Below are 16118 nucleotides of genomic sequence, written 5' to 3' on the forward strand. Positions count from 1 at the left end.
GCTTTATGTGACACAAAATAGTTACTAAATAACAACATTTCCCACATGTCTACTTTACATCAGCACCATTTTGGAAACAATTTTTTTTTTGTTAGGAAGTTATAAGGGTTAAAAGTTGACCAGTGATTTCTCATTTTTACCACACCATTTTTTTTTCGGGACAACCTTACATTTGAAGTCACTTTGAGGGGTCTATATGGCAGACAATACCCAAAAGTGACACGATTCTAAAAACTGCACCCCTCAAGCTACTCAAAACTACATTCAAGAAGATTATTAACCTTTCAGGTGCTTCACAGGAACTAAAGCAACGTGGAAGGAAAAAATGGACATTTTAATTTTTCCAACAAAAATTTTCTTTAAGCATCAATTTTTTCATTTTCACATGGGCGAAAGGATAAAGTGGATCCTAAAATTTGTTGGGCAATTTCTCCCGAGTACACCGATACCTCATATGTGGTCATAAACCACTGTTTGGGCGCACGGCACGGCTCAGAAGGGAAGGAGCGCCATTTGACTTTTTGAATGGAAAATATGCTGGAATATTTAGCGGTTGCCATGTCGCGTTTGGAGAGTCGCTGTGTGCCTAAACACTGGAGCTTCCCCACAAGTGACCCTATTTTGGAAACTAGACCCCCCTAGGAACTTATCTAGATGCATAGTGATCACTTTGAACCCCCAGGTGCTTCACAAATTGATCCGTAAAAAGAAAAAAAAAAAATAGAATTTTTTTTTTTTTTTTTCACAAAAATTTTCTTTTAGCCTCAGTTTTTTCATTTTCACATGGGCAACAGGATAAAATGGATCCTAAAATTAGTTGGGCAATTTCTCTTGAGTACACCGATACCTCATATGTGGTCATAAACCACTGTTTGGGCGCATGGCAGGGTCCGGAAGGGAAGGAGCGCCATTTGACTTTTTGAATGGAAAATTAGCTCCAATTGTTAGTGGACACCATGTCGCGTTTGGAGAGCCCCTGTTACTAAACAGAAAAAAAAACCCACAAGTGACACCATTTTGAAAACTAGACCCCTTAAGGAACTTATCTAGATGTGTAGTGAGCACTTTGAACCCCCCAAGTGCTTCACAAAAGTTTATAACGCAGAGCAGTAAAAATAAAAAATCATTTTTTTCCCTCAAAAATGATTTTTTAGCACGCTATTTTTTATTTTCACATGACTAATAGGACAAACTGAACAGCAACCTTTGTGGTCCAATTTCTCCTGAGTACGCCGATACCCCATATGTGGGGGGGAACCACTGTTTGGGCGCACGGCAGGGCTCAGAAGGGAAGGAGCGCCATTTGACTTTTTGAAATGAAAATTAGCTCCAATCGTTAGCGGACACCATGTAGTGTTTGGAGAGCCCCTGTGTGCCTAAACTGTGGAGCTCCCCTACAAATGACTCCATTTCGGAAACTAGACCCCCTAAGGAACTTATCTAGATGCATAGTGAGCACTTTGAACCCCAAGGTGCTTCACAGAAGTTTATAACGCAGAGCCGTGAAAATAAAAAATAGGCATTAGACCTACCGGTAATTATGTTTCCAGGAGTCCATCCTGACAGCACCAGGGAGGACGTCCTTCCCCTCCTCGTAGGGACAGGAAGAGCACACAAGAGGTTGAAAACAGTCTCTACCCACATTCCCTCAGTGCTTTTCCAAGTACCACACCATAGATGATGCAACTGAACAGTATTTACAGAATCATATTACAACATATGACAATTATTTCGGGAAGGGAACTATCCGTGCTGTCAGGATGGACTCCTGGAAACAATTACCGGTAGGTCTAATGCCCATTTTCCAGGACGTCCCTCCTGACAGCACCAGGGAGAATACCAAAGTATCCCCTTTAGGGTGGGATGACTGCCTGGAAAACCATTCTCACGAAAGCATTCTGCTGGTTAGACAATACATCTAATTAAATAATAATCTTTATTTTTATATAGCGCTAACATATTCCGCAGCGCTTTACAGTTTTGCACACATCTTCATCACTGTCCCCCATGGGGCTCACAATCTAAATTCCCTATCAGTATGTCTTTGGAGTGTGGGAGGAAACCGGAGTACCCGGAGGAAACCCACGCAAACACGGGGAGAAAATACAAACTCCTTGCAGATGTTGCCCTTGGTGGGATTCGAACCCAGGACCCCAGTGCTGCAAGGCTGCAGCGCTAACCACTGAGCCACCGTGCTGCCAATGTTTACAAAATGTGTCTAACTTGGACCAGGTTGCGGCCTTACAGATCTGGTTTACCGAAGCCCCTGCCCTTTCTTCCCAGGAAACTGATAATGCCCTTGTTGAGTGGGATTTTATCCCCTCTGGGGGGAACCCCCTGAGACACATAGGCCAAACTGATTAGCGATGTTATCCATCTCACGATGGGAGGCTTTTGAGGCCTTCCTTCCTTTATCTTTCCCCCCAAAGAGTAAAAATATGTTATTGTCTTGTCTCGAACCCTGCGTGGCCTTGATGTAATCAATAACTGCCTGGTGTACGTCTAATTCGTGCAGGGCACGTTCTTTATAATTTGAGGGGTTCTCGCAAAACGATGGCAAGATTATCTCCTGGTTTAGGTTTTGGACTGATGCAAGTTTGGGCAAGAAGGTGGGGTCTAGTCTCATAATTATTCGATCCTCCCAGATTCAGAGATATGGATCTCGGATGGATAGCGCCTGTATCTCGCTTATCCGTTTCGCTGTGGTGATCGCCACTAAGAATGCTACCTTCATGGTTCGATGTGAAATAGGCATCTCCTGGCTCTGGATAAAGGCATCTAAGCAAAGAGACCGCAGGACAAGACTAAGATCCCATGGGGGGACTGACCTCCTGATTGTGGGACGTAACCTCTGAATTGCCCTGATAAATCTTATTACCCAGGGATGGGAAGCCAAGGGGTAACCGAGAAAGGAGCTCAATGCTGATATCTGGACCTTCAGTGTGCTAGGCCTAAGTCCTTTATTAAAGCCTGCCTGAAGGAAATCTAGTATTTTTGGGATGTCTGGTTTTCATTCCGCTGAGTCAGGCCTGCCACAATCTAGACAGAATCTTTTCCATATATCGCAGAAGTTACGGGCTTTCTGCTAGCCTGAATAGTCGATATGACCTGGTCTCACAGGCCTCGAGCCCTCAGGGTCTGCCGTTCAGGATCCAGGCTGACAGGTGAAGCCTTCCTGGGTCTTGGTGAAAGACCGGCCCTTGGTGAAAGATGTCTTCCCTCTGTGGAAGCAAGACTGGTTGATCCTCTGCCATAATTCCCAGGAGTGGAAACCAGCTCCTTTTCGGCCAATAAGGTGCTATCAGTAGCACTCTTGCCTGATCTTTCTGAGGATGGCTGGAATGAGAGCTATCGGGGGAAATGCGTAGGAGAGAGCCTGCCCCCACTTCTGGCTTAGAGCGTCTACCCCTTCTGGATTGTCCATCGGATTCAGAGAGAAAAACCTGTACGTCTTGGTATTTTTCCTGTTTGCGAAGAGGTCTATGCGTGGTCTTCTCCAGCGCTGGCATAGGTTCTGGAAGATCTTTGTGTTCAGCTCCCACTCCGTGGGACAGATCTTCTGCCTGCTTAAATAATGTGCCATTGTATTTTGGGATCCCTTGAGATGGACGGCTGTTACTGATAGCACTGTATTCTCTGCCCAGGAAAAAAATCTTCTTTGACTGGTCCTGGAGTCTTCGATGCCTTGTTCCCCTCTGATGCCGCAGGAAGGACACCGCCGTCACATTGTCCGATAGAATCTTGACGTGTTGGCTTTCCAGTCGGTCTTGATTTCTTCTTAGGGCCTCCTGTTATGATTGGGTCACCGAGGAGGAAGGCAAGACCAAGCTAAGCTACAGAAAACCAGAGAGGTTGGTAACTAAGCAGATTGCAGACCCCTGATCCTATCCACACAACTAGCAGAAGTCGTGGAGTGTACCTACGATGATTCTAGATGCCTTGACACAGCCGGAGAACTAAATAAGCCTAAAGCAAGAAAGGGGAAATCTAAACTGCCCCAGAGCACACCCCAAAGGAATAGATAGCCCGCAAACATATATTGTTGGTGACACAAACGCAGGTAGGAAAATAGGCTGAGCAAATGATGGGGCCCAAACTAACTAGACAGGAAAGGAACGACACTGTCTGCAATCACGCAAAAACCCTGCAAAAAATGCCCAACACGTCTGATAGAAAAAACACTGAAGTCACTAGACTTCGCCCACTATATCAGCACTCTGGTATGTTCTGAAAGCAGAGCAAAGAGAGGCCAATCTAATAAAGGGACAAAAACAAACTGGCACAAACCGTAACATAAGGATGGAAATTCAGCACAGCCCCAGCCGGGGCTGGCTGACCACACAAAACTGAAAAAGACAAAACCAAATCAAATGTGAATAGCAAAAGAACACTTAGCTTGAGCATGCTAGGGACTGAGCTGAAAACTAAGACCTCAGGAGGCAGGAAAAAAATCACCAGCAGGGATAAAGGGAGTCGGCTGTCTTAAATCCAATCAGAAACTCCAGATGTCCAATCGTCCTCCTCATTATCAGGTGGCAGACCTCTGTTAATTAGATCAGCTCCATTACTTCCAGTAACCACCAGAGGGAGCCCGGAAAGAGAACTCGCGACTAGAGTTGAGCGACTTTGGTCGGATTGGGTTGAGTAGATGACATTCATCTACTCAATGCCGACTTTTATTCCCCATTGACTTGCATTGGGGTCGGGTTTCGAACGAAACTCCGACTTTTTTTGCCCTAGTCGGACCAGTTTCATCCGAAACAAATTTTGTTTCATGAAACCCGATCCGACCAAAGTCGCTCAACTCTTCTCGTGACCCCTGTCAATATAACCAGCTCCACTACCTTCACTAGTAACCAGAGGTAGGCCATAAAGTGAATTCACAACAGCCTCCCATATGGCGTAAGATTCCTTGTAGTTGGAGGAAGTGGACCGCATGTTTGCCCCCCTGAAGAATTCTGCCTTCTAGATGTGCCCCCCAGCCCCATTTGCTGGCGTCTGTAGTGATTACGACGCATGGGGAGGTGATCCAGGCGACACCTTTTCTCAGGGTTTCTTGCGGCATCCACCACACCAGAGATCTTCTTACTGCTGGAGACAAGGATATCTTCTTGTCTGGGGAGGCCTGGTGATGATCCCAGGTGGCAAGTACCTCCTTTTGAAGGGTTCTTGAATGAAATGCGCCCATCGGACAAGGGATGCAGGATGTCATGAGGCCCAGAGCGCGCATTGCTACTCTGATGGGAACGCGGCCTCTTTGAAGTTCCTTCATGCTGTCTCGTATCTTTGTCTGTTTCTCTGGTGGTAAGAAGGAAGTTCTGCTTCTGGAGACCAGTAGTACTCCCAAAATTTTTTTTCTTTTTTCTGGCACCAAGTCCGATTTTTCTTTGTTTATGATCCAGCCCAGGAACTCTAGAACCTTTATTGTCTTCTCCTTGTGCCGCCGCATTTCCTCTGTTGATCTTGCCACCAGGAGGAAGTCGTTCAGATATGGAATGATGATTATTCGCTGATTTCTTAGGAACGCTACCACCTCCGCGATTAGCTTCATAAAGACTCGAGGCGCCGAGGCCAGACCAAACGGAAGACACTGGAATTGAAAGTGGCAGGTCCGATTCTGAGGTCTTATTGCGAACCTCAGGAATCTCTGATGTTGGGTGAACTGGTACCTGATAGTAGGCACTTTTCAGCTCCAGGGTACACATCAGGGCATTCTTGTCTATCAGATGGACTGTGGATCTGATTAGTTTTAAGTTTATAATGGTACGGGATTCTCCGGATGGTTTCCTGATGGCAAATAGGGACAAATAGTGGCCCGCCCCAATTTCTGCCCGGGGAACCAGAATTATCACACCAGAGTTTGCCAGGTCCATTACGACCACCTACATCTGGGAGTCGTCTTTTATTTTGAGGGGAGAAATGGACCTTTCGGGGGAGGGGATGAAAATTCTATTTGGTAACCCTCTGCTATTGTTCTCAGTACCCACTGATTTTTTGTGATCCGGGACCACTGGGAACTGAATTCTCTGAGTCGACCCCCTATGTTGGTATAGTCATGTTCTTCTGGATCTAGTACGTGATCCAGAAGGGGGAGCTCTAGATCTTCCAGCTCTAGAGTGGGTGCTACCGTAGGAACCCCTCTGAGAACTCCCCTGGTATCTATAGTACTGCTGTCTTCTATATACACCAGGTCTACGAAAGGACTGGTCGCTAGGTTTCTTTTCCTCTTGGAACCCCTTTTTTATATCGGATGCTTTTTCTAATATGTCATCTAATGCTGGGCCAAAAACTTTTAACCCGGAGAAGGGAAGGGCGCAGAGCTTGTTTTTAGAGGCTCCGTCACCTGTCCAGGTCTTTAACCAGATGGCTCTGCGAGCCGAATTCGACAAAGAGCCATTCCAGACAAGAAAATCTAATGGATTCTGCCGATGCATCGGCTAGGAAAGCTGTGGCTGACTTCATAAATCGGGAGTGAATCTATAATTTCCTCCCTTGGGGTTTTATTAGTCAAGTGTTCCTCTAACTGCCCCAACCATAAAAACATAGATCTTGCTAACAAAGTAGCTGCTACGTTTGTTTTAATTAAGGCTGCTGAAGTTTCCCAGGCCCGCCTTAGTAGGTTATCCGCTTTCCTATCCATGGGGTCCTTCAGGCTAGAGGCGTACTCGAAGGGAATAGCTGTTTTCTTGGCCACTTTTGCCACGGGGACATCAATCTTGGGAACTTCATCCCACACTTTAATGTCCTCGGGGTCGAAGGGGAGACGTCTCTTAAAGTCCCGACACATCACGAGACGCTTTTCCGCTTCCTCCCATTCCTCAAGGACCATAGCTCTCACATGGTCGTTCACTGGGAAAACGAATTTCCTCTGCGCCCTAAGGCCTCCGAACATCACGTCCTGTCTGGACTGAGGTTTCTGGACCTCCTCATTCTGCATTGCGTCTCTGACTGCCTGTATCAGATTGTCCGTATCGTCCGAGGAAAAGAGGTATCTTTTCCCATACTCCAGTTCATTAGCGCACACCTCGCCTTCTTTCTGATCCGACTCCAAGGAGTAGGAATCTTCCTCTGAGCTAAGCTCTATTTCCTGTCTAGTCCGCTTGGCACTGGGACCTGGACTGGCTGGGAAAAGGTGGCCATGGAAGCTTGGACCTCCTCTCGAATCAGCGATCTCATCTCCGATAGGAGAGACGGCTGTTCGTCCTTCATTGCTTTGGCCGTACAGGTGTCACAGAACAACTTCTTGTGCTTGCTGGGGAGCTTGATCCTGCATACGGGACACTTACTGGGTTTCCCTGGGTCTTTCTCTGTCTGCTTGGACGTGGGAGTGGGCACTGTCAGTTGTGCCTTTTCCTGCATAGTGCAAGAGAGGGACAGTCAGGCTCTGGTCTGGGCAGTCAGAGTCTCAGTCAGTCGGTTTGCGCTGAGCGCACTTACCCCGTCCGGGTCGACACTGCCCTGGTTCTCCATTCCGTGCTGTGAGCCTCTGCGAGGTCAGGAAGGCTGCTGTTGCCTGTCTCGCTGTTGCCGCCCTCTGCTCCTTTAGAGCGCACGCCGGCGGCCTGTGTTTCCGGCGCTCTGACGTCACCGGAAGTGTGCCGCGGACTCCCTCCACGCGGCTTCCGGTCCCCGCGCTGTTGCCTGCGTCGGAGCTGAGAGCCTCCGCTGCGGGGGGAAGCAGCTCTACCCAGGGGGCTCAGCCCTCCCATGGTCTCTGCGGCTGAGCGACCCCCACCCAGGAGGGTTTCAGCGCAGGGGCCGCTTCGCAGGAGGAAGGTTTGGCTGGGCCACCTGATCCCCCTGGACCCCTCCGGTAAGATGGATCCTCTTGTGCGTCCCTCCGTGCAGGGACAGGGAAAAAACACTGCGGGAATGTGGGTGGAGACTGTTTTTAACCTCGTGTGCTTTTTCTATCCCTGCAAGGAGGCGAAGGACGTCCTCCTTGATGCTGTCAGGAGGGACGTCCTGGAAAATATTTTTTTTCCTCAAAAAATTATTTTTTAGTCGGCAATTTATTTTCACAAGGGTAACAGGATAAATTGGACCGCAAAAGTTGTTGTCCAGTTTGTCCTGAGTACGCTGGTACCCCATATGTGGGGGGGGGGAACCACTGTTTGGGCACACGTCGGGACTTGGAAGGGAAGTAGTGACGTTTTGAAATGCCGACTTGATGGAATGGTCTGCGGGCGTCATGTTACATTTGCAGAGCCCCTGATGTACCTAAACTGTGGAAACCCCCACCAAGTGACCCCATTTTGGAAACTAGACCATCCAAGGAACTTATCTAGATGTGTGGTGAGCACTTGGAACCCCCAAGTGCTTCACAGAAGTTTATAACGCAAAGCTGTGAAAATAAAAAATAATTTTTTTCCTCAAAAAATGATTTTTTTTAGCTCCCAACTTTTTATTTTCACAAGGGTAACAGGAGAAATTGGACCCCAAAATTTGTTGTCCAGTTTGTCCTGAGTACGCTGGTACCCCCATATGTGCGGGGGGAACCATTGTTTGGGCACACGTCAGGGCTCGGAATGGAAGTAGTGACGTTTTGAAATGCAGACTTTGATGGAATGGTCTGCGGTCGTCGTTACGTTTGCAGAGCCCCTGATGTGCCTAAACAGTAGAAACCCACCACAAGTGACCCTATTTTGGAAACTAGATCTTCCAAGGAACTTATCTAGATGTCTGGTGAGCACTTTGAACCCCCAAGTGTTTCACTGAAGTTTATAACGCAGAGACGTGAAAATAAAAAAAAAAAAATCATTTTTTTCCACAATTTTTTAGCCCCCAATTTTTTATTTTCCCAAGGGTAACAGGTGAAATTAGACCCCCAAAGTTGTTGTGCATTTTTTTCTGAGTATGCTGATACCCCATATGTTGGGGTAAACTACTGTTTGGGCACACGTCGGGGCTTGGAAGGGAGGGAACACCATTTGACTTTTTGAACGCAAAATTGGCTGGTATCAATGGTGGCACCATGTCGCATTTGGAGACCCCCCTGATGTGCCTAAACAGTGGAAACCCCTCAATTCTAACTCCAACCCTAACCCCAACACTCCTATAACCCTAATCCTAACCCTAACCCCAGTACACCCCTAATCCTAACCCCAACAAACCCCTAACTCATCTTAACCCTAATTCCAACCCTAAGGCCTGTTTCACACTTCCGTTTGTCACCATCAGTCAAAATCCGCCGTTTTGCAAAAAAAAAACGGATCCGCCATTTTGCTTGGCGGATCCGTTTTTTTCCCCATTGAGTTGCATTACCAGCGGATCTTGACGGATGGATCCGCTAAATTTTTGCCGTCCGCTGAGATCATCGAACGGAGCCTGTGACTTTTTTTTGCCCTGCGGATCCGCATTTTCCCTTTTTAACCCTGAATCTTTTCTGGCTGCTGGAAGAACTCTCTCTCTCTGCGCGGTTCCTTTAAAATTTTACCTTCGGCGGATCCGTGCATCCGCCAATCCGCTCGCCCCCGTTTCTGTCAGTCCGCCTGCGGATCCGTTTTCCGCTATTTTGGTAGATTTTGACTGACAGAAAAAACTGAAGTGTGAAACAGGCCTAACTCCAACCCTAACTCTAATGGAAAAATAAAACTAAAAATATTTTCTTTATTTTATTAGTTGTGCCTACCTATGGGGGTGATGGGGGGGTGATTTATCAGTGATCAAAATGAATGAATGGAATCTGCAGCGGGAGATTCGAGTGGGCGCACTCGGAAGTGACAGCGGCACTCAGAAGGTACCGGGGGGTGGGAGGGGAGGTGATCGGAAGCTGGGGGGAGCGGAGGGAAGGCGGGGGGAGCAGATGGCCGTGGCTGGATTGTAATATTTCATCAAATTTCATTGCTGAAATATTACTATCGCTCTGATTGGCTGTTTTACTTTTAACAGCCAATCAGTGATCGTAGCCACGTGGGGGCGAAGCCACGCCCCCTGTGGTGAAGTACAAAGCCCCCTATGTGTGCGGGTCGGGTGGCCTTTCAGTGACCCCGGTCACCTGACCCGCAGGAGGACAAATAATTCATGACGCCACATAGGCGTCACTGGCCCTTTCGGCAAGACTTTTCATGATGCCTATGTGGCGTCATTGGTCAGGTAGGGTTTAAAGGGCTAATCCCAGAATACATCATTTAGTTAATTTTGAGCATTCTGGGGTATTTAGAAAATAAAAATAAAAAAAAAAAAAGGGGCGAGTGACCCTTTTATATATAATACTGTTCTGATAATTTGCAAGCAAAGTCAACTTACCCACAAGGCTCCTGAAAGTAGGTAGTGTCAGTATGACGGTCCAGGGCGAGTTTGGTATATGCAGTGTCACCGCGTGAGAAATCAGAAGTGAGGTCCCACATTTTACCATAAATGGTCTCACTAGAGAAATTATAAATGCAGAAATAATTATAACAATGTACAATTACCTAAATACATAATACATACAGTCAGCTCTGATATAGGACACTACAAATATCTGCCTGCATTGGTAACACTGATTATCCTCCGCTCTATAGTCTCCTAAATAAGCGAATAGGTTTATAAGTATGCACCCATAAGTCTGAACTGTCATCTGCTAGTGTTACTGGGTGACATGAGCTGTGCAGTCATCATCAGTAACTAATAGGAGTTTCTTTACATTCTTCCTTGTGGAGAACTTCAGTGGTACAATTCATGCATTGTCATGGAGAAAGTTTTGGTAACTAAGATGGTGACCTAAGGTGAACATAAAGACAATTCTCAGGTAGTGGTGGAAGGGTGTCAATAGGCGATCACATGACCTAACTAAAGAGAAGTATACCATGAATTTCCAGACAGAAAGAAATAATTAAATAAGGCGATACAAGCAGAATTATAAATATTTGGGGACTAGTGAGAATCCATTTTAAAATTTTTGATTTAATTTTATTTTTGTACTAGGAATTCAAAGTATGACAATGATTTACATGACAGGCTGAGTAAAAGGCTCTAAGGGGTGGACAGATGTATTTGTACAAGGGTACATGACTAAACTTTAGTAAAAATAAAAATTGTGGAAATAAGAAAAAAAATAAAAAAATCCTATATTCAATCACTGCAATGTCTCCGCTGTTCTTTGCTTACCTCTTGCAGCGATCACACGCCATACATCATTCACAGAACCCCTGCAGCCAATTACTGTCCTAAGCATTAATGGGGGGCACATACAGCCCGTGAATGATATATGGCATGTGATGAATGTAGGAAATAACCAATACATCCAGGGTCTCACTGTAGTGCAGAGAGTTAAACCAATCCTCAGTCTTGGCTTAACTCTTCAAAACCTAATTAAAATAACGTAATATTAAGTACGGAGTAGCCAATTCATCAGCCCAAAATAACATTGGGTGTTTTAAAGCCCCCTAGACGGTAATAAGAAAATATATTTTTTCTTTCTTTTAGGGATACCATTGTAATCAGAAAGAATATGAACAATATTACTGTATATACTCGAGTATAAGCCGACCCCCCTAATTTTGCCACAAAAAAACTGGGAAAGCTTATTGACTCGAGTATAAGCCTAGGGTGGGAAATGCTCCACAGATTATTCCCCCATATGCTGCCCCCATTAGAAGCTCCATATTGTTCCCCCATATACTGCCCCCATAAGCAGCTCCATAGATTATTCCCCCATATACTGCCCCCATAAGAAGCTCCATACATTGTTCCCCCATATGCTGCCCCCATTAGAAGCTCCATAGATTATTCCCCCATATGCTGCCCCCATTAGAAGCTCCATATTGTTCCCCCATATACTGCCCCCATAAGCAGCTCCATAGATTATTCCCCCATATGCTGCCCCCATAAGAAGCTCCATATTGTTCCCCCATATACTGCCCCCATAAGCAGCTCTATAGATTATTCCCCCATATACTGCCCCCATAAGCAGCTCTATAGATTATTCCCCCATATACTGCCCCCATAAGAAGCTCCATACATTGTTCCCCCATATGCTGCCCCCATTAGAAGCTCCATAGATTATTCCCCCATATGCTGCCCCCATTAGAAGCTCCTTAAGATTATTCCCCCATGTGCTGCCGCAGCTGCAGCATGTAAAAATAAAAAAAATGACATACTCACCTCTCCGTCGCTGGGTGTCAGATACTCACCTGTCCTGCGTCCATGGCTGCTCACCGCTATCTGCCACGTCATCAGTCAGTGACGTTCAGACTGCAGGGGGCGCGGCGCGCACTAACCACGTCACCGCGCCCTCTGCTGTCTCAAGTCACTGACCGATGACAGACAGCAGCAAGCAACCATGGACGCAGGACAGGTGAGTATCGCTATACTTACCCGTCCTGACGCTGTCGCTTGAGCCCCAAGCTTCTCCGCGCTCTCTCTTCCTGCGTTCAGCGGCCATGTGATACCGCTCATTAAAACTCATGAATATGCGCATATTCATGAGTTTTAATGAGCGGTACCACATGACCGCTGAAGGCAGGAACAGAGAGCGCGGAGAAGCTGGGGGCTCAAGAGACAGCGTCAGGACGGGTAAGTATGACATGACACCCCCGCCCCCTCTCCGACCCCCCGGTGTATATGACTCGAATATAAGCCGAGAGGGGGACTTTCAGCCCAAAAAAACGGGCTGAAAATCTCGGCTTATATTCGAGTATATACGGTACTCTAAAATCCTAATTCATAAATCTGAACCTTTTATGCCCAGCTCACAATTACCGTAAATGTTCTGCCAGCTGCAGCTTTATAGTGGGTAGAACAATATGATGGCTGTGGTTTACCATCCCTGTGCTCAGCAGTCATTTACTTCCCTTTATCGCTATTTTATCATTCATTGTCTATTTACGTAGCTGAATGAAACACATAAAGCCCTTCCATAGCATGAAGTTACCGGATGTGGCTTATCCTCTCTGCCACTCTCTCCGTGTCTTCTCGGGTGGCTGGAACATCATCTACAAAAGCAATACCATAAAGTAGGAAGTTCTGTAGAAAGTCTCTCAGCCCCTCATCTGTCTCCAGGAAAGCAGAGTAGCTGACAGCCGGGACGTTTGCCTCCCTATAGATCTTCTCGTTCCACAATACCCTTGGCTGCACAAGCTGCTGCTTCTGTCCTTCATAGCTGTGCTGCGACAGCCACTCCAGAGTGTATCGGGTCATGTGTCCGTCCGGCCCTACGATGATAAGGAACAATAATACGGTTGTGATATAGGTCATGCTGCATAAGGGCACAGAGAAAATCAGAGATCATTAGAAATGCCTATTAATACTAGACAGAGTCCAGCAACAATAGTGGCGCTGTTTATGTAAAAAACACAGGACCTCTGTTGTTGTCTTTTCCCCCCAATCCTAGATATTCTATTTAAAGGAATTTTCTGATCTGAAATGAAAAATTTGAAGGCGCTCTCTGACACCAGACAGCTGAACCATAACAATTTGCTAGGTGCATATATTTATTCCTCATGCAGGTGGGCGATAACATGCTGACTAGTCTTATCCAGGTTCTTTTACTTTTCTTCCATTTAGAAAAGCCAGGTGAGTCTACATGGCAAGTGACCACCCAACTACACGGGGAATGGAGGGGACTTGTGCCGATTCAGCAGACTGCAGTCATAAAGAGTGATTGCAGAATTTTCATTTCAGCCCAGATAACCCCTTTAAGGACAGTCAGATTGTGGCTAAAGATGGGAGAAACGTTTCCTGTAATTACCTCGGTGATGCTGAAAACTTACATGTTAGGTACAGAGTGGTCTCATCTACTCGGACTTGTGCTGGTTTGATGTCCAGCTCGATGCTGGCCGTGTCAAGGCTGCGTTGGTTGGTTTTTGTGTTATAGCAGGAGGCTGAGCGGCAGTGATCCCGCAGCCACACGTAGTCAAAGCGCATGCAAATGCCGGAGTACAACAGTTCTGTTAAGAAGGAAGGATAATGGAAATAAATGCAACGTTTTTCAGACTATAAGACTCTTTTTTTTAGCAAATAAATGGTAAGGAGCACCTGCATCTTTTAGTCTGCACCCGGGGTAAATTTGCAGCGCCCGGACCCCCTTACCACTTACTTTACAATCAATATATTCACAAACGTACTGACTGATGATCAGCACGTCCCTGTTTGTGTCTTTCCTTGTAACTTCAAGACTATGGGCGGCTTTCTTTCTCCTTGATGACGGTGCTGTTAAAGCCCCCATCTATGGACGTCTCCGGGGACACCTGACTGAGGTTCTTCACATGGTTCAGCTGCCTGCTCCCGGCATATCACCGTCCGTTATCTGCAGGTCGCTGGGTGGCGAGATACTTGTTTGTTTCCAAGCATACAGAGTACAAGTACAGTAAGGAGCTTTACTTAGCAGCCCCCAAATACAGAAACAAGGCTGAGACAATGGTGGGAAGCCGCCATGACCACACCGAGAAGAGCCTGGTGCACAGTCAGTCATGGACCGGAAATCAACACACAGGTTAAAGGGAACAGACATTGTGGTAGGACCCTGATGGGAAAGGTAGTTGAGTGACCCATGGAGGGGAAGCCAGTTATCAGATGGCGATATGCTGGGGGTGATGAGGAATCTAGTGATCAATAGACAGATCTGGGGCAGGTGGTGGGGCAATTCCCTTCCATACATCACATATACAATGAACAGATGGGGCGGGTGGCAAAGGAATAAAAAAAAACCCAGGAGGATGATAAAGGAGTAACAAAACTCCAAATATGGATGAGACAATAGTAATTGATAGTAACATAATTCCCAAAAGTGTAAACTTACCAAAATGATCTGCCTGCAGGAGCCACGAGCATTCTTGAGCCTCCGAGGCTGTGCTGAGCCATCGTACCGCTGAAGGAAAAGCTCTCTGCAATCTGGGAGTCCATCGATGCTGTCGTTTAACCCCCTTGGTTAGAAGCCCCGTGGTCTGTGGATAGAGCCATGCCAGCCTGCGACACCACATGCTGTTCCAGGACAGAAGTCATGAGAACATGGAAGCAACAGTGCAGGACAGAAGTAAAGGGGAGGGGAGCGACTGATGGAAAATCACTGTTACTGATAAAGGGGGTAAACTGCTAAATACAGGACTAAATAAGCAGAAAGAAGGACAGAAAAAAAACCCTGAAATGTCATCGCCTATTGTGTCACCACTCCAGCAACAAGCAATTAAGATGTCAGCCTCCCTTTGTGCAGTGGAGAGCGGACCTGCATGTCACAGTGTTCCCATGAAGACACTAAACTGTGTGGACTGAACTCACATCCAGAGAATTTGGTTTTAGGCCAGTAGTCGTCTAATCTGTCCAGGACGGAGGGCAAAGCTGAGCGGCCGTGGAGCAGACACAGGCTGGCTACACTAAGCCCACCGGTCACAGCTAATACATCAGCCTGGTGTCGCCTCAGCCATGTTCCCTCTAATGATCTTAAAGTGCACATCAAAAGAGACCGGGCCCTGCATAATCACATTACCGGCAGACCAGTCCCCCGTGTAATCACATTACCGGCAGAATTACACAGCAGAAGGGACACAGACGACCTCTGCACAGCCATTTCTTCTGCTCTGAAGACTTTATATTAAAGATTAACTTGGACAGCGGACTCCGCAATGTTGCGTTATCCTCACTGCAATGCCACAATGCTACCCTGGATCTGGGTTTCTTCTGCCAGGACAGCTGACCATGCTGGATGATTATACCACCAGACCAGTGGGATTGAGGTGCTGACTACACAGGATGGGCGCCAGTCGGGGTATCCTTTTTTTCCCCCTTTCTTCACCCACCTAGGCCAGGTAGTAAGTGATTATTCAGAAATAGAAAACTGGCCACTGCTGATATGCTGCAGAGATGGCCGATAGCCTAGACATTGAGCATTAAACCATACAATTAATAATCCTTTTATAAGAGGTAAGCTGCAATGGTTCTTACTTTTACTTTGCAACGTTACCGATTTAACAAGAGAGAACCCTCTTGAAATAGCATTTTTTAGGGAACGTTCACACTTGGCGTTTTTGAGGCTTTTTTTTTTTTTAAATTTCAAGCTGCTTTTTACACTACCAGCAAAAGCCATGAGCTTTCAGAAATCACAATTGCTTCTTTTTCCTGTCTGAATTACAAAACTGCAGCATGCCACGTTCAGCATTTTTGCAGCTATTTTTTCACCGTAGAAAACAATGACTAAGTGC

At 46.5% G+C, this 16118-nt stretch overlaps 1 protein-coding gene across 1 annotated transcript in view; it reads right to left on the reverse strand.

Annotated features, from left to right (window-relative positions):
- TMLHE (trimethyllysine hydroxylase, epsilon) overlaps window positions 1–16118 on the reverse strand; it is a 51957-nt gene that overhangs the window by 26105 nt on the left and 9734 nt on the right. The window contains exons 3-6 of the mRNA XM_073543422.1: window positions 14723–14904; window positions 13695–13871; window positions 12857–13136; window positions 10249–10368 (exon numbers count right to left, since the gene is read on the reverse strand). Coding sequence (XP_073399523.1) covers window positions 10249–10368; window positions 12857–13136; window positions 13695–13871; window positions 14723–14903 — 758 coding nt within the window. The 5' untranslated portion in view covers window position 14904. The remainder of the gene's footprint in view (window positions 1–10248; window positions 10369–12856; window positions 13137–13694; window positions 13872–14722; window positions 14905–16118) is intronic.

This window comes from Dendrobates tinctorius, unplaced genomic scaffold, assembly GCF_039654945.1.
Source record: "Dendrobates tinctorius isolate UK_male_01 unplaced genomic scaffold, ASM3965494v1 ptg000133l, whole genome shotgun sequence".
Lineage (NCBI taxonomy): Eukaryota > Metazoa > Chordata > Amphibia > Anura > Dendrobatidae > Dendrobates > Dendrobates tinctorius.